This window comes from Gigantopelta aegis, chromosome 14, assembly GCF_016097555.1.
Source record: "Gigantopelta aegis isolate Gae_Host chromosome 14, Gae_host_genome, whole genome shotgun sequence".
In the NCBI taxonomy this organism is placed as follows: Eukaryota; Metazoa; Mollusca; class Gastropoda; order Neomphalida; family Peltospiridae; genus Gigantopelta; species Gigantopelta aegis.
The window spans coordinates 5,593,612-5,617,742 of record NC_054712.1 but is presented as its reverse complement, the minus strand read 5'-3'; the positions used below and the strand labels follow the sequence as shown (position 1 = coordinate 5,617,742).

General features: G+C 33.9%; 1 protein-coding gene across 3 annotated transcripts in view; it reads right to left on the bottom strand.

Annotated features, from left to right (window-relative positions):
• LOC121388573 overlaps positions 1 to 24,131 on the bottom strand; it is a 168,686-nt gene that overhangs the window by 1,683 nt on the left and 142,872 nt on the right. For all 3 annotated transcript variants that reach the window (XM_041519963.1, XM_041519962.1, XM_041519961.1), the window contains exons 19-20: positions 23,859 to 23,982; positions 15,634 to 15,862 (exon numbers count right to left, since the gene is read on the bottom strand). In XM_041519963.1, coding sequence (XP_041375897.1) covers positions 15,642 to 15,862; positions 23,859 to 23,982 — 345 coding nt within the window. In that variant the 3' untranslated portion in view covers positions 15,634 to 15,641. The remainder of the gene's footprint in view (positions 1 to 15,633; positions 15,863 to 23,858; positions 23,983 to 24,131) is intronic.

Sequence of the window (24,131 nt, the reverse complement as noted above, 5' to 3'; positions counted from 1 at the left end):
CAAAATTATGTCATTACACTTGTTATTACATGTATGCTTCGTATGATTATTATTAACTCTGTTATGTTGAACCATATTGATAATAAAGTCCTCTTCGAGCCCACTGGCACACAGGGCTGAAACAAGGATCATCCACTGTGTCCCGTCTTCAGTGCAGGTTTGGAGATGCTGTCATCTTTCTTTCTTAGGATACGACTGATCCATCGTCATCTTCTAGTAGTGATTAAGTTCCCATACTGTTTTGTCTGGTTATCATAAACTACATGTACCCTTATTGGCATGGCAACTAAAATATGTTTTCTTGTTTAGAATACTTTTAAGACTCCTAGGGTCAAAATTTTCACCACTCAGGGTGTACTGTTTCTATTCCACACATGACTGCATATGATTTTAAACCAACGGACAAAGATGGATGAAAAAGTAACTTTATTTGAGTATACATATATTTTATTATACATAAAGTATACTGTTGTATTTGCCGTGTTTGTTTCATGTTACATATAATACTTAACACTACAATTAACAATTAAATAGCTTTTATAATTAAGGTTTTAATAATAAAATATTGATGACCTCACATCAACAACTCGCAGTAATATGATTTCATATTACTAACAACGTCATGTTAAGCACAAGCACATGATATCCCATGTAAGATAAAAATGTATTTCAAAGCTTTCATTCATGGGATAGCTATCTTACATGTATAATAATAATATACCTGAGAAATTCTTTCAAGGCTTTATAGTACATATTATACCTGGGGATGAGGGAATATAAAACTGCATCATATATGGTCATATGGGATAGAAAAAGTACACCAGAGGTGGTGTAAATTTTAAATGGGGACAATCGAGGCTTGCTTTGTCCTACAAAACTTAATTAGGATCTATTTATCCAATGTGTTTGTGGTCATGTGCTAATGTTTGTAGCAGTCACTTAATTTAATTAGAAATATATATTTTTTATTATTGAAATTATTGGAAGGTAAAATCAGGTTTCAGCTACAACAAACACCTGTTGTTAATATATACAGACACTGATATTTGAACCAAGAAAATATCTTTTAATATGTAATTTTCATCATAAAAAATATGTTGTAAATATGTGACAATGGCTGCAAATCAGGATAGTTCCTTAAACTATGACTATAGTCCCGGCCAGGCTAGTTTAGATTAGTTCCATGCAATGTGATTGTTATGCAGTCTTACTAAGTTTTTTTCCAGTTTTTTTCAGGATTGACCACAAATGTTGCATGCATATCTGTCCAACCCTGGCAATTAAAAAAATGACCGCGTGCAGGACAAAATATGCTGTGGTAAAGATGGTCTCTAAGACATTTTCCATGTCCAATTTTACCAACATGTTTTTCAAAATGCAAAAGGTAAAACATTCACTGTGTCAGGATTTCTAACCACCCAGTTATTTAAAATTTTGTTCAGTATTTAAAATAAAATTAAATGATACATTTACATGAAATTAGAGCTACGGTACTATAGAACATTAGAATCAGGCCTGTAGGAATATCTGGAGTTGTGGGGTAGGGGGCACAAGCCATATTTTAAACCAGGTTTATAAAAGTGGGGCCAAAGTCCTCCCCCCTCCCGTCTGGCTTCTCAGTTGCGTATCGACCTATTTATATTCAAAGCAAGGTTATTTAGCCTAAGAAACATGTAAGTTTTATTTATAACAGATTAGACTAGCCAACAGCTTGATAGTATGGCTACAAACTCAGGATGGTCTCTTTATTATAAACTCATGAGGGTTTATTATGCGCAGTCATCAGTTACTTCATTTGAATGTTGGTAGCAAACATATATATTAGATACCATGCCTCTTAAAAATGTATGGATTCGACGAATGATAATAACCCAAAGTGGACTAATCTCTTTAAATCTATTACAGGTATATCTACACTCGATCTACATTGTAAGTATACATAGTGACTATTTCATTACTTTTAAACTTGAACGAATACTAAATAAATGTTTGAGAGATACATTACACAGCTGGTTACAGATACAACAAAAACAACAACCACGAAATATAGATGACATTTTAGGTACATGTATTAATATTTGGTACAACAGTAAAATATGTATAGATAAAAAAAAAAAAATTATATAAAAAATATCTTTAAAATGGTATTATATTTACAGGTGATCTATTGATTGAACAAGAAGACTTCCTAAAATATGAAAATTTCATAGCAAAATATTACATACGAACAAATTTTTTACAACTGAACTGATAATATTTTTACATCATTAAAAAGTCCCATTTTCCCATTTAAACTAAGCGTGTTGTTAAACGACAAAAGTGGCTGCAAACATATATACTATATACTAAATACTAGAATAATAATACCAAAAACACAAATAAAATATGCAAATGAGGGATTTATATATAATATACAGGAATGGGAAACATTTTATACTCTACCTTTCCATAGAATAAAAGATACATCTTTAGTATGGTTTCAATATAAAATTTTGCACAGAATCCTGGCGACTGACAAATTCTTACATATGATTCATTATATTGATTCTAATGCTTGTAGCAATTATCTAGAAACACTACTACATTTATTTTCTGCGTGTGACAAAGTTCATAGAGTATGGAAAGAAATAAAATCATGGATTCTATGTAAAACAGGAAACAAAATAAATTTCAGCAAAGATATTGTCATATTTGGTATAACTAACAAGAAAAACAGTAGCTTCATAAATTGGTTAACTATAAACATCAAGTATTATTTCTACAGTATGAAAATATAGAAAGAAAAAAAACACGTTAAAAATATGTTAAAAACGAAATTTGATATAGAAAAATATATTGTTTTTAAAAAGTGTAGCTATGAAACATTCCATAAAAAATTGGAATGCTTGGCTTGACCTTTTTATTGAATGAAACTTAACAATACCACTTTTTACCAGCAGAAATTTACCTTGTCTGGAAACAGATTTCGTCCAAAGTAAACCTTCTTAATTGTTTTTCACAATGATGCCTTCTTTCAGTGTTTTTTCTTCTCTACATGTTTCTTACCCTTCCAAGCACTTTTTTTTTCATCTTCTATTACTATTCTGTTTTGATTTTAATTTAAATTACATCTTATACATTATCCCTATACATGTGAAATAATAATACAGTAGTAGTAATGGTAATGATGGTAGTGGTGATGATAATAATATTTTCTATTTCAATTTATTCTTTAAATTAATTTCCTTTCCTTCAATCTTTCTTTCTTTCTCTCCTTCCTTCTCTTTATTTCTAGATTCTCTGTTAATCCCATAAAAGTATAAACTATGTTTTAAATGTATCTATACATGTATGTCCATTATTACTGTTCCATTCATGTCCTATAATTCACTTATGTACAATGTTTGACATATTAAATGACTGTAAAGTAGCGATACCAGGGCCCCAACCCTGGCACTACTATATTTGTTTTCTGGGGTCAATAAACTTTATTTAAAAAGAAAGAAAAGTAAACAGGCTAAGTGACAAATAATAACACAGTAGTAGTAATGGTAGTGGTGATGATGATAATAATAATAATGATAAATGTACTACAGTATTTCAATTTATTTTTAAATTAATTTCCTTTTCCTTTCCTTCAATCTTTCTTTCTTTCTCTCCTTCCTTCTCTTTATTTCTAGATTCTCTGTTAATCCCATAAAACTACAAACTATGTTTTACATGTATCTATATATGCATGTCCATTATTACTGTTCAATTAATGTGCTATATATATATATATATATATATATATATATATATATATATATATATATATATATATATATATATATATATATATATACACACACACACACACACACATATGTGTGGGGGGGGGGAGGAGGGGTTAAGAAACGGAAAAAACAAACAAAAAAAAACCCCATTTAAAAAACGATATTTGCCAAATAGTTTAAAAAAAAAAAATCATAGTGATATTTGTATAGCTTTATCTTGAATCATGAATGCGAAACGATAAACATGAAAACATGAAGAATTTTTTTTTTAATCACACAATAATGATCAGTGAAAACCCCCACAAATTGTATATATTTTACATAATAGAATAAATAATATAAAAAAGGAATAAAAGTTATCAATTTTAATTCCCATATATGTATAAAAAGTATGAGTATTCAGTACTGTGTCCTGAAAATTAATAAAAGATGGCACCGTTGAAGCGTTTGACAGCCTAAGCTAGCACATGTTTAGACAAAGAGACTAATAACGTCATCACTGATTGGATGAAATTTGACCTCTACTGGCTCTTGAGATAACAGTACATGTAGCTGTTCTGCTTACTCCCACTTGTTAAAAAAAAGGTGGAAACCTTTTGTTAATTTTAAAATCCTTTATAATTATTGGATACACTACATTTGAACAGTCAACAATAAATACATTTATAGATTATTTCAGTATATTTTATGCTATTTTAAGCAGTTTGTATTGCACAAAAGCCTCTTGCTTCAGACTAGGACACTCGACCCGACAGAGCTCCGTACACAGGTGTTGACAGGTGTTGATTGTAACCAGTTGCAAATTCTAGGTCCTTTGTTTTAATTGGAGTGTAATACCTTGATGGCTTTCTAAACCAAGAATGGTGCTATCGTTAACGTCTGTTTAATCTCTTGACCGGCTCAGCGACTTTGATAAATGTCTAGCCTAGTTTGACACTACTGTAGGTCCAACTTCAGTGACTGGCGATATACTTAGGCAGACTTTAAAATCACAAACGTCTGAAACACCAGCCATATTGACCACTATTTATTTATTATTTTAAATCATGCACAAGATACCGATGTCTGGGCTGGCCGGTCCAATTGACCGATAGGAATTTGTTCCAATAATAGAAATGGACAGGTGCTTCGAACCGACAAGAATGACAAAAGTGGGACCGGCAAACCCGCATTTTTCAAAAATAATTTTGGTCTCAGAGATCGAGAATCGGTCCCAGACTGGGAAAAAATGGCTTTTCCCCCACCCCTGACACACACACACACCATTCACTTATGTACAATGTTTAACATATTAAATGACTGTAAAGTAGCGATACCAGGCCCCCAACCCTGGCACTACTATATTTGTTTTCTGGGGTCAATAAACTTTATATATATAAAAAAAAAAAAAAAAAAAAAAAAAAGTAAACAGGCTAAGCCTGAATTTAAGCCGAAATACTTAAAACGGTGTACGAGAAAGTAGAAATAGGGCCTAATAAATAAATAAATATTTTTAAAACTTTATAAATACCAGATATTTCATATGAAGTTGTATATGAATAATATAAATGATAGAGATGTATAAAGAAAGAAAGAATCAAAGAAAATAATTGAATAATAAATAAATAAAATACATGTAAATAAAAAAACTAATTTTAACCTTGGTAAATACCAGATATTTCAAATGAAGTTGTATGTGACTGATATAAGTGATAGTGAAAAGTAAATGAAAGAAAGAAAGAAATATAATATAATAAATAAATATGTATATATATGTGCACATGCATATATATATATATATGTATATATGCATGCATGCATGCATAAATAAATAAATAAATAAAAATAAGATAAATAAAAATATGTTTTTAAAACTTCGTAAATATCAGATATTATTTCAAGTGAAGTGTAGGGGTTTTGTTGTTTTTTTAGGGGGAAGAGGAGGCATATTTTATTAAATTTTAAATAATGATACATGTGGAGAATTAAACATCACTGGAAGTCTGTGTGAATATTTATCTATAATTGTAATTGTTAAAAGTAGCAAACATATATTCCACTTAAGAACCTCTGTATTTACTGAAAACAAAATCAGAACTACACGGAGGGCTTGACTTTAACGGTGGCCATGCTGCAAATTGCCCTAATGCCCTATAGTTATGTCTCAATGCCCTCAACATTAAACATAGTCTCACAGCCTTATTTGAATAATATTAACTGGTCATAATACACAAACACTACTCCTGAAAGTTGTTTTATTACGAAAACATGAAAACCCTCACACTTCGGGTAATTTCGTACAGTATAGGCTACATTTAATTCTGTACACCTGAAATAAACATAGTATAAATCCAATGTTGTTGTGTTTTTACTACCCAGAATGCAATGTTACAGTCATAAAGGGATATTCCCTTTGAATTTCCGACATTTATAGCTTCATTTAGCACTACAGTTAATGCACTACGCACTGACTGGTCGAGAGTTCTTCACGCGGCAATCCTGAACATCCCAGCCTTGCTGATGAAAGCACCAGCTGTCAATTTCAACACTACAACTATATATACTGAACAAAATAAGAAACTTCCGCTAACTTTGCTTGAACATAACTTGATGAAAACAAACCGGGGGAATAATTGTTATATATGCGTTTAAAGAGTGTTCCATGATGCATTGTTTGGTGCAAAAATCATGGCCATAGGTTAACACAAACTGGGAAATTTTTTGACCCAGTGTGGTAGGGGATAAAAAAAAAACACCCACTTAATAACGGGTATGACCACCTCTTGAATTGACCACTGCAGTGCATCGCAGGCGCATAGAATTGACTAGTGTTGATTTCTGCCTGTGGAATATGGTTCCATTCCTGAATGAGCGCTTGACGAAGTTCATTGACGTTAGCGGGTGGGTTGGGATGACGCCTCAATCGTCTGTCCAGACTATCCCAGACATGCTCGATGGGGTTGAGATTAGGACTTTTAGCGGGCCAGTCATCAATGAAATCAATGTTATTTGTCCTAAGAAAATTTACAGTGTCTCTAGCTGTATGAGAGGTGCCATTATCATGCTGAAAAATTGAGATGTTGACGTTGTTATGGAACAGAGGAATGACGTGATGAGCGAGAATGTCATCGCGGTAACGTTGAGCATTTAAATTGCCATCAATGACGACTAGTGGTGAACGATAACCATGGGCAATGGCTGCCCAGACCATGACAGAACCCCCACCCCCGAAACGATCTCGTTCAATAACACAACAGTCAGCATAGCGTTAATTTCTTCAACGGTAGACACGCACCCTGCCATCACCACGTTGTAAAGAAAATCCGGATTCATCCGAAAAAAGAACGGTATTCCAGCGTTGCCGTATCCAACGAGTGTGTACACGTGCCCAATTAAGACGATTTAGACGATGACTGTGCGTTAAAACGCATCCGACGTAAGGACGTCGTGCATGTAAACCGTTCTCCCGCAGACGATTACGAACAGTTTGCCAACTGATTCGGTTATTATGAAGCCCAGGTGTGTTAGCAGCAGTAGCAGTGGCAGTTTGGAATCGATTGCGCAAATGCATGTTCATGATATAGCGGTCTTGACCACGCGTTGTCGTTGGTGCTTCCTGTCGTTCGAAATCTTACGCGAAGATTTCGTATCGCTCGACTAGAACTCCCAACATTCCTTGCAACGTCTTCTGTCGACATGCCAGCATCAAGCATGCCAATCGCCCATTCACGTAAATTATTGGATATTCTTGGCATACTAAAAATGCTACAATGTAAAAAACTTTAATTTTTTTTACAAATTTTTAAGCGTTTTCATTCACTTGACAACAATGTCAGTAAGACAAGTAAAACAAATTGACTGAATACTACACGGGACATGTTGAACCATACATGCACGTGCAAATTGAATTTCACGTTGTCGACGATTAACAGTGCAAAAATAATCGATAATATTCATGAATCCTGATAATACAGCTCAAGGCTAATACTACCTATATAATTTCATTACACAATGAATTCTTTAACACAACAAATACTATATGTACAAATCGGAAGTTTCTTTTTTGTTCAGTATAATTAACATGCGTAATTAACATTTTCAAAACAAATTTAATATTAAAATAGTATACAAAATTATCCTCACTCATTTAGTGTATAATTATATAACTGAGGCAAATTCCATACACACTAATATTGATTTCAAAAAAGGTATTTGCAAGCACATGTAGATGACAAATGTTTAGACACATTTAAACTAGACAAATATTTAGCTATCGTGTATCTTGTTCATACAGATATGGAACATTTGAGGAATTTAATAAAATGAAAACTGGGATGAAAGATGAATTTGGAGGTGGCCATCCTTTATCAATTTAAAGCAAAATTAAAGGCATCAATAAGAAACCAGACACCCCTTTCCGTTAATGATAGCAGTGCCTGGTTTCTTCTTCAAGAGTCTGTACTGGTCACCAACATGTAAGATCCCATATATAAAAAGGTAGAGATATAATCTAATCAGAATTTGATTAAATTATAACTGTACGTAATTACCCGATATGATGTACGCAATTACCCGATATGATGTACGTAATTACCCGATATGATGTATGGTACGAAATTAACCGATATGATGTACGTAATTACCCGATATGATGTACGAAATTAACCGATATGATGTACATAATTACCCGATATGATGTACGAAATTAAGTGATAAGATGTACGAAATTAACTGATATGATGTACGAAATTACCCGATATGATGTACGTAATTACCCGATATGATGTATGTAATTATCTGATATGATGTACGAAATTAACTGATATGATGTACGTAATTACCCGATATGATGTACGAAATTAACCGATATGATGTACGTAACTACCCGATGAATGTACAACATTAACCAACTTCAGTATAGATCGGGAAAACTATTGCTATGAAATATGAAACAGAGCATATGTCAAAAAAGATACCTTCTTTCAGTTTGGAAAAGGGAGATCATTCTGACATATAGGCTACATGTACATTGTATGTGAGGTCAGGTGCGTCAAGCAAGAGCTGTATGCTGTGTACAAGCCGAAGATACCGGTGTACGAAATTACCCAAATCGACTCTATATTAAGACACATATTTTAACTTGTTACATAAATTGTCTTAACCCTTATCGTGCCGTTGACGTGTATACACGTCAAGCGTCATCACAATGACGTCACTTTTCATTGTTTTCATTTAAAAATCGTTTTCTAAATTAATTGTTGACATTTTTGTCAAAAACAAAGTAAGAAAATGTCAAGAAATAGTCTTAGAATGACATATCCAAATATTTGCTAAATTGCTTTTGTACATCTTATGTTTTTTTAAAAACAAAAATGACCCGTCAAATGGCGCGTGCTATTGTTTGTTATTGTTTCTTGTTTTTTTGGTAGCGGTTTCTTTTATCTCTACAAAGTTGTCATAATACACTATTATATATGAACTACATTATGACAGTTGCATTAAATTAGAAAAAGTATCACTTTTAATGCCTAAAAAAGGTACAAACACAATCAAATAATTGTAATCCGACGGCATAAACAGTCGTCGAAAAGCGCCATTTCCCTGTTTCTATTTATAAACAACAGGTCATGTGACAGCACATTTCCCGCCATACAATTTGACAGCAGTAGTACACATTGCTTGCATGTGCGGCTAACTGTTTTCATTAATAATTACAACGTGGTTACTTATACTACAGCAGACGATATTCTAACTAACTATGTTTACTTGAACAGTTACGTCGACTATATGATCGAATACGCACGTGCTCGGTGTCCGTCGTTGTTTTGTTGTGTGTTGTTTTTCTGCCAGTTTTTCCTTTTCAACATTCACATTAGTATTAATCACTACTGAGTGGATATATATTTGTTCTCATTTTTAAAAAATGAATTACAAACGATAGGTTACGAATATCTGCTGAAGTAGTCTGCAGAATACCGTGACCTACATTATTTTCAATAACCAATCACAAAACATTCTCGTTGCGTGTCAAACATAATTATGTGGCGCCACCGGTTTTTTGTTTTTATTACTGTACCAGTCGCGGATCCAAGGATTTGGTGTGTGGGGGAGGGGTGTGTGTGTGTGTGTGTGTGTGTGTGTGTGTGTGTGTGTGTGCCGTGCATGGCTTTTTTATGAATAAGCGTATATAAGCAGTGAATGTTTTCTAATAATGTTGTATGGTGGATGACAATCTTTTAAAAATCAGGCATGTGTGCTGGGATTTTAGGTAGGGGTGTCTGAAGAGCGAAGTTGATAGGGGATTTCTGTAATGCTCCGCCGGAATATGTATTGAATTTTTTTTTTTAATCTGCTCGAGCAGGGACCGGAAAAGGGGGGGGGGGGGGGGGGGGGGGGGGGGGGGGGGGTCGACCCATTCCCTGCACACATATCTGCAAATGTTATAAAGATAAATTAATCATCATGAGGTAAACTGTAGTTGTGTTGCACTGTTGGATCTATTGTATTTTTATAAATTTATTAGTGCCAAAATCTAAAATTTGGGCGAATACGACAGACATTCGGGCAAATTGAGCTGGCCTGAAACCTTTTCATCATGTACTAGTAGTTCCAACATTTCTCCCACAATACTAGTTGTAATTAAATCCATGTAAAATTGTGTAGTGCTTCGTTTGAAACCCTATATTATATATAGCTGGTTAGCAGTAACGCTAAAACTAATAAATGTTTTTTAGTTGGTGGTATTTTCGTTTAATTCGGGCACAAATTAGCTTGCCCTTCTCCCTCTCCCACCCCTACAAAACAAAACGGGATCCCGTACGCTTATGATTAGTACATCAGGCCTGTACGGTACCAATTGGTGTGGATGCACCCTTACCGCGAGGTCCAATTTTTTTTCCATGCAACAGTTATCGACCGTTTTTTAGAACATCGACACGGTCCTTTTTCGTGTTACGCAACACCCCAAAAAAATTTGTGCGGTAACTATATGGACCTATATAAAATGTGAAAATTACAGTAGGATAATGGTTTGCAATAGATTCAGAGTAAGTAATCACGTTTTTTATTTTAAAAATACGGTGATAACTAAATTTTTTAAAATAACAATTAAAAAGAAAAACATTCCAAGCACTTTAGCAGGACGGACACTGTTGTGTAGGCAACGACCCGAAACATTGTTTTTGTCTAAAAAATCGTTAAACAAATTATTTAATGCAATTAAAATGTTGTATTCTGGATGTAATAATCACAAATCATAAAACGATCCTATATTGTTGATAAAAATATCAAAGAAAAATCGCAAAAACTTGGAAGTGTAGTTGACCTATATTATCGACCCTTGACCCAGATACAATACTTTGCGGGACCAACTGCCAGTGATTTCTTCTTCTTTCACTCCGTCAATAAACATGTCAGAAGAAGTTGGACAAATATAAATTCATGATTCCGATAATAATGTTTTAAACATTTACTTGTGTGACATCTCAAGTGACCTATTGTGGTAGGGAGCACATTTTCTACGTCCGCTCAGACTACTGTGCGTCACGCGTTTCACGTTTTTGACTTCTCAATTTTTTTTAAAATCAGTTTCAACTACATTGTGTGCCACACATAAACACATTCTGACCTCCCTCTCCATGGGCCTAAGCGACAGGGCCCAAAATTTAAAAAAAAAAATATATATGACTCGGCATAGGCCTAAGCGTACGGGCTCTCATTTTTGTTGGGCATGCAGGCAGATTTCTGCCAGAGTTGAACGAAAATCCCTGAATCTAGATAACAACAATTATTATTCATATTAGCTTTACTGCCAAACAGCAGGGTCTCAGCTAACGGGTACAGGCAATGGTGTGTGTGTGTGTTTTATTTTTTATTTAACGACACCACTAGAGCACACTTATTAATCATCGGCTATTAGATGTCAAACATTTGGTAATTTTGACATACTAGTAGTCTTAGAGAGAAAACACCCAACATTTTTCCATTAGTAGCAAGACATCTTTTATATACACCATCCCAAAGACAGGATAGTACATACCACAGCCTTTGATATACCAGTCATGGAGCACTGGCTGAAACGAGAAATAGCCCAGTGAGCCCGCCGATGGGAATCAATCCCAAACCAACTGCGCTTTACCACTGGGCTGCATCCCGCCCCTGGTGTGGGAGGAATGCATTGGGGGGGGGGGATTGTTGTTAAAATAATAGAAAAATAGTTTATTGATACTGATGTTTTAAGTATGTAATATTCCTGAAATGACTGCAAAATGGTATCTTGCACCTTCCATGCTCATTGGTTCATTGTTTAAATCCTAGTTACAGCCCTGAACAGCTATATAGGGTTGCAAATGAATCACTACATATTTTTACATGGATTACAACTAATACTGTGTCAGAGTAAAATGATGGAAATACATTGTGAAAAGGTTTTAGGCCAGCTCATTTGCCCGAAATGCTATACCTGAATAGTATTCAAATAATATATAAAGGCAAATAGATGACCAGTGTATATAACTTGTGAATGTCCCCTAGGTGGGGATGGAGGTCACAATAGTTATATAGAAATTGCATATTCGTGACCCATTTCCTTGTAAATTTGGTCATTCTACCCCTCTCCTAAAGGTGGGGCACAAATAGGGGGAATTAAGCCAATTATCGTGTTCAGGAATACCATACAAATATCAATTTTGCGAATTTCGTTAATGTCGTGTCCCCTGCCCCCCCCCCCCCCCCCCCCTTCCCCAGGTAGGAGACAAATATCATTAAACCATCTATCATATAGACAAATGCATTTAAACTATTATGTTTTCAGAAATACTAGACCATTTCCAACCAAATTTATTTGATAGTTGCTCTCACCCATGGAAAACCCAAAACCATGAATTTGGTCATTTTAATCCCCCTAGGAAAATGGGTGCTCCACACTCCATGTGTTTGGTAGTTGTGGTCAGCAATTTACTCAGGTGACCGTTTAGATCTATTTTGTATCATGCATAAGTGTTCAACACTGGATACACATTATGTATACGGTACATATCGAATTTTAATTAGGGCTCACATGTTGATGTTTGTTTCTTTGGGTTTAAAACATTTTTTAGATGAATGGACTTTTTTTTTTTTTTTTACAATTGTGACCGTGTGAAGCACTATGGCAAGTATCTTGTGTCACAATAAATTACGGAAATGCATAAAATCCTTTTTACTATTTCTATTATTCTAATATCAGTGTCCAGGGTTTCTGCCAGAGGGTATGAAGGGTAAAATTATGTACCCTAAAATCTTGGGAATTAATGGATACGTTTTAATAATTTTTAGAATGATTATAGTAAGATAGCTGCTGCTTAAAGTGTGTACATGAAATACAGTGTCCAATTTAAAAAGATTCCAAACATCATAACCACCTAGTAGCGGCAGTTATGATGTGGAGTTTTCAAGTACCCTCAAATTATTGATTACTGGTGTCCTTTACTTTTGACCGTATGACCCAAAAGTTGCATGCACACAGCAAATAGTTTCCAGTTTTACATACCTTACCATGGTAACCAATAGTTTGCATTGGTTACCATGGTAACAGTTTCGATCTGGGTACCATGGTAACATATAGTTTTGAACTGGTTACCATGGTAACAGAATTAATAAGCTTCATATATCTTTTCTACAGGCATAGTACAATTATGTCACTATACATTGTTGTTTTTTCTCAGTCCTTGAAAATGATATTTTTTTAGAAATTTTCTGTTTTGCATTGGTTACTGTGGTAACAGAATTCACAATTTTCACCCATCTCTTGTAAACAGCTGGGAGCTTATTATTACATCATTATACAGTGATTTGTATTCAAATAAATTCATTTAAAACATTTCATATGGGAAACGGTTCCTCTTTTTGCACTGGTTACCATGGTAACAGAATTAATTATGTTCATTTGAAAATGACAAGAAGTGAAAGGACATATACCTTTTTTAAAATCTTGTGTCATTTGACAAAGATATATAAAGTAATAGAGATAGTATACATATTTTTAGTGTCTAGGTAATGTTGGACACAATGTCCATAAGTTACAAAAATGTGTTGATGGTAGTATGTGCATTTGACCCTATTATTCAAAAATAAAATTGGCTGTCTACTTAATTCTTTTTTTAAATCGAGTAGTATGGTTAATAGATCACACCATAGACTTAAATTAAAAGCAAAATATTAATTTTTAATTAAAGTTTTCATAATTATTAATGAAAATATGGTATATTGAAATTTGCAGGTGTTGCCATGGTAACATAAATAATATAACTGACTATAAAATGTTAGCCTTACATAGGTGGATATTCTTAGTATATATGTGTGTAATTTCATGCTGAAAAGTCAACTGATTTTAATAATATTACCAGAAATGTATAATAGTTAATGTTGGAAATTATGTTCATAATTTACAAAAATGTGTTGATAGCCGAATGCGCATCTGACCCTATTTTTCAGAAAAAACGTGGTTGTCAACTTAATTTTTTCTTTACATCAAGCAGTATAGTTAATAAATCACAGCACAGACTTAAATTAAAAGAAAAATATTAGTTTTTAATTAAAGTTTTCATAATTATTAATGAAAATATGGTATATTGAAATTTGCAGCTGTTGCCATGGTAACATAAATAATATAACTGACTATAAAATGTTAGCCTTACGTAGGTGGATATTCTTAGTATATATGTGTGTAATTTCATGCTGAAATGTCAACTGATTTTAATAATATTACCAGAAATGTATAATAGTTAATGTTGGAAATTATGTTCATAATTTACAAAAATGTGTTGATAGCCGAATGCGCATCTGACCCTATTTTTCAGAAAAAACGCGGTTGTCAACTTATTTTTTTCTTTACATCAAGCATTATGGTTAATAAATCACAGCATAGACTTAAATTAAAAGAAAAATATTAGTTTTTAATTAAAGTTTTCATAATTATTAATGAAAATATGGTATATTGAAATTTGCAGCTGTTGCCATGGTAACATAAATAATATAACTGACTATAAAATGTTAGCGTTACGTAGATGGATATTCTTAGTATATATGTGTGTAATTTCATGCTGAAATGTCAACTGATTTTAATAATATTACTAAAAATGTATAATAGTTAATGTTGGACATTATCTTCATAATTTACAAAAAAGCGTTGATGACAGTATGTGTATTGCACCCTATTATTCTGAAAAAAATGGCAGTCTGCTTAATTTTTTCTTTAAATCAATCACTATGCTTAATAAATCACAGCATACACTTAAATTAAACAAAAAATTGTAGTGTTTTATTCATGTTTTCTTAATTATTAATGAAAAAATTGTATATTGAAATTTGCAGCTGTTGCCATGGTAACATAAATAAAATAACCATCTACAAAATGCTATCATTACGTAGGTGGATCATTATGGTATATATGGGTGTAATTTCATGTTAAAATGCCCATGGATTTTAATAAAATTACTAGAAATGTAGAACAGGTGAAAATTCTTTAAATTTAGCAAAAAGAATGCGGCAGGATAAGGGTTAATTTCTCACTATAATGTCCTAAAACAATCTCCAGTACGTAATCTAGGTTAAAATATACCTGCACTGTTACACCATTGGAAATCTGTCCATCACCTTTCAGTAATGGATAAAAAACCCACTAGTTTATTACCCCTCCAGAACCAATAAAGCTAAAATCTGTACTTACATTTTTGATATATAATATTTCTTTATTGGTTTATTTTAAGCAGGGGAATATCCTCGTAACTCTCCATTCCTGAAAAATAGTGGGACTCAGCCCTAACGGAGAGTTACTCGGACATTCCCCTATACCTAAATGGACTTGCCCTCTAATTTGCCAAATTTCAGGTGCGGCACTATATGATCAAAATGTACTCACTTTGTCATTCATTCCCTTTCGGTCGCTTTTGTCTTCCTCTTTCTTCTCTGCTTAGCTCTCTCTTCCTGAGCTTCACTTATTCTGATGTCTGTCTCTTTTTGCTTCAATGATTCCATTGTCTTTGACAAAGAATCCCGACCAGAACCTTTCTTAGTTGTGTCCCTGATGGGGAATACAATTCCCAGTTCCTCGTAGTTTTCTTTGATTTGTTCAATACCAGAACCAATACCTGCAGTCAATTCAAATATAATTCCGGTATCATCATAGAATTTAATGTGTTTAATACCAGAACCAATACCTGCAGTTAATTCAAACATAACTCAGGTATCAAGATAAAGATTTAACGTGTTCAATATATCAGAACCAATACCTGCAGTTAATTCAAACATAATTCCGGTATCATCATAGAGATTTCCGGTATCATCGTAGAGATTTAATGTGTTCAATACCAGAACCAATACCTGCAGTTAATTCAAACATAATTCCGGTATCATCGTAGAGATTTAATGTGTTCAATATCAGAACCAATACCTGCAGTTAATTCAAACATAATTCCGGTATCATCATAGAGATTTAATGTGTTCAACACCAGAACCAATACCAGCAGTTAATTCAAACATAATTCCGGTATCAAGATAGAGATTTAATGTATTCAATACCAGAACCAATACTTGCAGTTAATTCAAACATAATTCCGGTATCATCATAGAGATTTAATGTGTTCAATATCAGAACCAATACCTGCAGTTAATTCAAACATAATTCCGGTATCATCGTAGAGATTTAATGTATTCAATATCAGAACCAATACCAGCAGTTAATTCAAACATAATTCCGGTATCAAGATAGAGATTTAATGTATTCAATACCAGAACCAATACCAGCAGTTAATTCAAACATAATTCCGGTATCAAGATAGAGATTTAATGTGTTCAATACCAGAACCAATACCTGCAGTTAATTCAAACATAATTCCGGTATCATCATAGAGATTTAATGTGTTCAATATCAGAACCAATACCTGCAGTTAATTCAAACATAATTCCGGTATCATTTTAGAGATTTAATGTGTTCAATACCAGAACCAATACCTGCAGTTAATTCAAACATAATTCCGGTATCATCGTAGAGATTTAATGTGTTCAATACCAGAACCAATACCAGCAGTTAATTCAAACATAATTCCGGTATCAAGATAGAGATTTAATGTATTCAATACCAGAACCAATACCTGCAGTTAATTCAAACATAATTCCGGTATCATCATAGAGATTTAATGTGTTCAATATCAGAACCAATACCTGCAGTTAATTCAAACATAATTCCGGTATCATCGTAGAGATTTAATGTGTTCAACATCAGAACCAATACCTGCAGTTAATTCAAACATAATTCCGGTATCATCATAGAGATTTAATGTGTTCAATATCAGAACCAATATTATGCAGTTAATTCAAACATAATTCCGGTAACATCATAGAGATTTAATGTGTTCAATATACCAGAACCAATACCTGCAGTTAATTCAAACATAATTCTGGTATCATCATAGAGATTTAATGTGTTCAATACCAGAACCAATACCTGCAGTTAATTCAAACATAATTCCGGTAACATCATAGAGATTTAATGTGTTCAATATATCAGAACCAATACCTGCAGTTAATTCAAACATAATTCCGGTATCATCATAGAGATTTAATGTGTTCAATATATCAGAACCAATACCTGCAGTTAATTCAAACATATAATTCCGGTAACATCATAGAGATTTAATGTGTTCAATATCAGAACCAATACCTGCAGTTAATTCAAACATAATTCCTGTATTATCATAGAGATTTATTGTAATCAATACCAGAATCAACAGATGCAGTTAATTCAAACATACATGTATAAATGACAACAAGACTCAAACTTAACAATGTCTGTTTCAGATATAAATGGTTGTGGGTTGAGAGCATCATTGACGGCATTCTTGTGCCGGTGGGTCAAAATTACTGCCATCAGGAAAACTCCTCAAACACAGCAAACTTTATACACCTGGTGTACATTACATGTATCTACCAGTATTTAATATTTGTACATTTGAAATATGTCTATATACAACAAAATATAGCCTGAAATATGTCTACATACAACAAAACCTTTCAGTCATATTTTCACGCCTGGCAATTTTATTAAAAAAGTTACTGTGGGTGACAAATTCTTACATTCAAGCTTTGGACTTGTAAATTCACAGAAAACAATTTCTATGTACATGCATGTAGCATGTTTGGGCACTTGTTCATTGCAAATGTTGTCAACATGCAAGTATTTGATATATAAATTTAAACAAGGGTACTGTTGAGGTTTATGATACGCCCGTCAGGAGTTTGATGGAAAACCATAGATATTAATGAATATGTTACAGGTATGATTGACACCACCATCCTACATGTGAGGTTTGATGGTCCTGTATGCAAGATATGATCCTGACAAGGATTTACAGGTATGTGCAGTAGACTGTGAAAAGTAGGTCACAGTGACCTAGTAAAAGTATGCAACATACTGCCATCCCAAGTTGTTCCTACATGTGAGGTTTGACGGTCATGTATGCATCTGTATGCAAGATATGGTTTGGACAAGGATTTACTGTTATGTGCAGTAGACCATGAAAAGTAGGTCACAGTGACCTATTACGGTAGTAATATTACGCAACACAGCACCATCTCAAGTTGTTACTACATGTGAGGTTTGATGGTCCTGTATGCATCTCTAGGAAAGATATGGTCCAGACAAGGATTTACTGTTATGTGCAATAGACCAAGAACAATAGGTCACAGTGACCTACTAATAGTACAAGACACACCACCATCTCAAGTTGTTCCTACATGTGAGGTAGTGATGGTCCTGTATGTATCTGTAAGCAAGATATGGTCAGGACAACGATTTACTGTTATGTGCAGTAGACCATGAAAAGTAAGTCACAGTGACACACCACCATCCCAAGTTGTGCCTACATGTGAGGTTTGATGATCCTGTATGCATTTGTATGCAAGATATGATCCGGACAAGAAAAAGTTAACAGACTGACGTACGTACGGACGGACAATGCCATACCATAATACGACCCATCATAGAACAGGCATATAAAAAGCATGTTTCTGTTAGCTGTCATTTGTTTATTATATTTTAATGATGATATGAGAGTTTGGACTATATTTTAATTACCAGTCGACGGCCCTATAATCTAGAATTGATAAAGTAGGAGAAGTGACTTCTTCCTTCCAGAAGAAATGGGTGAAGTTTGATAAAAAAAGAAGAAAAAAGACCAAGTAAACATGTATCGGTACACTTCGTAATGTTTCAATTTCTTTGGTCCATAAAACATGATATTGCCTGAAATGTGGTCAATAATTATTTTATTACATACCCGGTAATGTTATCCATAAGACTCGTACATTCCTGCTTTGTTTATCAGAATTGAAATACGCCAATGCTTATAATTTCTGCAATGTGGTAAAACTGATGGGATTTAGTGACGTCACATAATCCTATGACATTGTATGACAAGCAAAGGAATGCGGAAATAAACAGTTGAAACATTACCAAGACATTAAAGGGACACACCCTAGTTACGGCTAGTTGTTAACCATTACGGCGTTGTTTTTCGCTATTAAACCCATTTTTCACAAATAAAATTGCACTTTACTTACCGTTTATTATTTAGAATATACATTTCCATTCAAATGAAGTGTTTTTTGGTAATCCTGGTAATCCTGGTTTTTGTAATACCACAAAATGCATTTTTCGTATTTCTTAAAAACGGACGTACGTTTGAGATAAAAACGTTGAGCAGACAAGGTCTAATCTATTTTTAGACGGGATATTTCCATTTCAATGTCACAGATGTTGGTATACCATGTGACCGTTATCATTTTGGTTTGGTTTGTTTTCTCGTGCACGGTTCGCGCAATCAACATCCGATTTGTTGTTGTTCATTTGTGAGATTTTTCTTCACAGTTCGTGAACATTTTCAGTAACAATAAAGTTCAGACAAGTAAGTGTCTCAATACAAAACGTTACAAACCCTTAAAACCAATAATTTTGCTAAGTCTTACGATATCTGGAGAGGGGATACAACCAGGACAGAACAGTTGGAACATGTCCAGGAGAGGTGAAAAGAATGCACCCCAAGTCTGTGCGCACTCTGTGAAATTTGTCGTGACGTAGGCATTGTTGTGCTTCGAGCGACATCTACCGGTGACATCAGAATACTTACAAAATTATTTCAAGCAATTGGGACATGGGGATTCCCATGGTATTTATCGATATAAAACCTGCTTTTTCACTCCATTTGATAAAAACGTGATCTAAGTGTGTTACAGGTTTGTAGATTAACCAAATTATAATTTATTTTCGCTGGATGGAACTAGGGTGTGCGGCTTTAAATCAAATTCGAGACATTATAACCAGCAAGAGTGTCAAAATCATATTAACAGCAAAATAAAACACAAAATGTGATAAATCTGAACATAAATTTATACTAAACGTAGTTATTGATTATCTCCAAATGCATTTTTTATTTTAACATAAAATCCTGAGAGTGCCGATTCCACCTGCATTTTGTTGTATATCGATCATGTATAGATACATTTCTAAATCTGCAAGATATTCCTTACAAAATTTTACGATTAACGACCTTGTTTTTGTCGTATTTGCGGAATTAAACTCAGTATGAATAAAGATGTTATCTTTTGTTGAAGGACAGCAAAGTGTTTTGTCACAAGTTTGTGGTTGTTTACATTGAGCAGTTGATGTCACATTACGTTACCTACTCATAATTGTACGTACTGAAATGATACACGGAGTGTTTTGTTAGTTAATTGGTCTATGCTGTTAGTTGCTTCTACCTGTGATTCCTGATTGGCAGGTGTGTATTTGATTGGTAACCAGATGAGCCAATTAATTGACGCTGTCTAGACACAAAAATACATACCGGTATTGTGGAATATTACCTGTCACCCCTAAAATGGTAATGGACATGGTTTATTACTGTAAATAGTTCTGTAAAACTATATTGATTAAGTAGACTTTTCCATCTAAAACCACAGAACTGACCAAGTACGTAGTCCCAAAGAAAATAAAATTATCACTTGGGTATCATGGGTTATCGTTTTTGCTCCAACGTAGCATACCAATAGGCCTAATAGTGTAAATTTTTCCTTTGGATTATTTAACAGAGAAAAATACTATAACCCCATTTTGTACTGTTAATGCAACTTGAAATATATTTAGTTAAATAGTTTATTATTTTATTACATCATTTATGCTGTTTTACAAGTCAGGTTGATCAAAGAGAAGTGCCTTGTCGAAAATTACTGCTTTTGTTTAGACTGTACATACAGGAGATGGTCAGGAGCTAACGTCACTTCGCCCCAAGCTATACCACCGGACGTCACAAAAATGAAACAAAATGGCTGCTCTCAGTTAGCAGGAATAATCATGTTTTTTTATTAACTCTAAAATTACGCGTTTTTTATTTGCTAAAGTGTCAGCTTATATGTGTTTGTAGTCCGGGTATGCATATTTCCAACACATAAGGCTCTTGTTTGAGTTGACCCTACCTTTAAATCTCCTAGGGCAATATCACTTTTGATTGGACCAGTGGGACCGTCTCAGGGCAATATCACTATTTACGGGTCATTTGACTGGTTTTTGACCAATAAGAATACAGATATATTTTCATTATGTAATAAATGTATGTATTTATGTAAGACAGTTTGCAAAGCAAAAATGAAAACAAAAGCAGGAATAACAGTTTTTATTCATTAATGGGAACACAGTACATGTAAATTTAAACTGCATGCATGTGTAACTCATAGCTAACCTTTAACTGTGAAATCTCAAAGTTGCCAATGTCATATTTTCCAGTATTTTTACTTGTATTTGTGATTAAACAAGCATTCTGAAAGTACCACCTAAATAAATCCCACATATAATAATTTTTTTGGTAATAAACTCAAGAATGTCAAAATTACATTCTGCTGCCACTTATAGTGTAAACAGAGGTTTCCTTGTCAACCTGGTGGTCAGTGTTAATAGATTTTGAAACAATATAAATTTATAAATAGTTACATTAACTGGAATTATTTAATGTAACTGTTTGTGGGGGATGGGGGAATGAAACAACTTCCTTTGGAGTAAAATACATGAAAAATGCCCTTGTTAGTTTTAAAATTTTTTTTTACCTGGTATTGTTACCTGTAATAAACATTCTAGCTCTAGCTAATGTCAAAATTCTTGAAATTTCTAATTATTATTTATTAAACTTCACAATCTTAATGATTTACTGAATCCAATCGTTAACAATCTTACAATTTCCTTGCTTTCTTTTAATAAAAAGAATACAGTAAAGTACATTTATAATGAACATGCTTAGAACGAACTGATCATAGTCTTATCTCCCTATACATTAATAACCAACTTGTGCAAATGTGTACTGGTAAAACAAACTAACTATCACGGTCTCTTCCGGTTCGTTATACAAGTACTGAACTACTGCCACAACAAACTAACTATCACAGTCTCTTCCAGTTCGTTATAAGAGTACTGAACTACTGGCCTCAGACCACAATTAATTTCACTATATGTTTCTATATAGCCTTAGTGGCTATAACATTTTTATTAATATCAGCAGGCCCATGGATTTTTGTATGTACCTCTGCCTGCCTGGGGGACAAATACTCTGAAAAGGACAAGCCCTGTTGTCAAGCTCTTTCTCCCAGCATATTGGTTTAAACAAACACACCCTCTAAACCAGGCTGGAGTACACCCAGCACTACTTTTGCATGGGCCGGAATTTCCATAGGCAAGTCTTCAATGTCAACAAGTTGCACATGTTTACAAACTACATTCTCTCCCCTGTCACTTCAGTCACATGGTTGCCACTTCATAGCTGTCTGCCATGAAATAATCACTGTCAAACAGCAGACTACTTGCGCGGACAAATTTGTGGATTTTGGACAACCAAATGGGAAGATAACTATAATCTGAGGTCTACTGCCATAAACTAACTATCACAGTCTCTTCCGGTTCGTTATAAGGGTACTGAACTACTGTCATAACAAACTAACTATCACAGTGTCTTCCGGTTCGTTATAAGAGTACTGAACTACTGCCATAACAAACTAACTATCACAGTGTCTTCCGGATCGTTATAAGAGTAATGAACTACTGCCATAAACTAACTATCACGGTGTCTTCCGGTTCGTTATAAGAGTAATGAACTACTGCCATAACAAACTAACTATCACAGTGTCTTCCGGTTCGTTATAAGAGTACTGAACTATACCGCCATAACAAACTAACTATCACGGTCTCTTCCGGTTCGTTATAAGAGTACTGAACTATAGCGCCATAACAAACTAACTATCACAGTGTCTTCCAGTTCGTTATAAGAGTACTGAACTACCGCCATAACAAACTATCACAGTGTCTTCCGGTTCGTTATAAGAGTACTGAACTACCGCCATAACAAACTATCACGGTCTCTTCCGGTTCGTTATAAGAGTACTGAACTATAGCGCCATAACAAACTAACTATCACAGTGTCTTCCAGTTCGTTATAAGAGTACTGAACTACCGCCATGTCTTCCGGTTCGTTATAAGAGTACTGAACTACCGCCATAACAAACTATCACAGTGTCTTCCGGTTCGTTATAAGAGTACTGAACTACTGTCATAACAAACTATCACGGTCTCTTCCGGTTCGTTATAAGAGTACTGAACTCCTGCCATAACAAACTATCACGGTCTCTTCCATTTCGTTATAAAGAGTACTTTACTGTATTGTATTTTTTAATCATTGACAGTTTATAGATCTAAGATAATAAAATCATCTGTGCACGTCCCTGTTTATATCTGTAACAATTAAGTTCAAGTTCAGTTCTCACTGAAAAATCTACAGGCAGTCGATTTTTGTGAGGTAATATTTTTTTTAGAAATAAAAATCTGTTACATAAAAGAAAACCTTGCTATGTACTTCTCAAAAGCGTAATATTTTTATATGATTGAAAAAGAATCGAAACATAAATTTGGGTTCGATCCTCCAACCCAATATATGGCATATACAGCATGTCATGATTTGCTTAATTACAGATACAGCAGCATTCTGGAACCGAATACTGGTTGCCTAAATGTCTGAGGTATTGTCCCTTGCAAATAGTAAAGAAAGAACTTACACGTGGCAAATCTATCCTCCAGCTCACTGAGCTCTGGAGTTACTTTCCACAGAGGCTCGTAGGATGCTTTCAAGTAATCACATATTGCTAGTAGGATTTTTTTCACATCGACCACAACAGACTTCTGGAAAGATACAACAAACTTGGTCAAATTACAGCAAGATCAAGCAAAATGCCACATTTGAGAAAATAAATTATCTGTGAACACCAAAAGAAAAAAATATGGTTACCCGGTATCATATTTAAAAAAAAAAAGCTCAAGTAAAATGGATG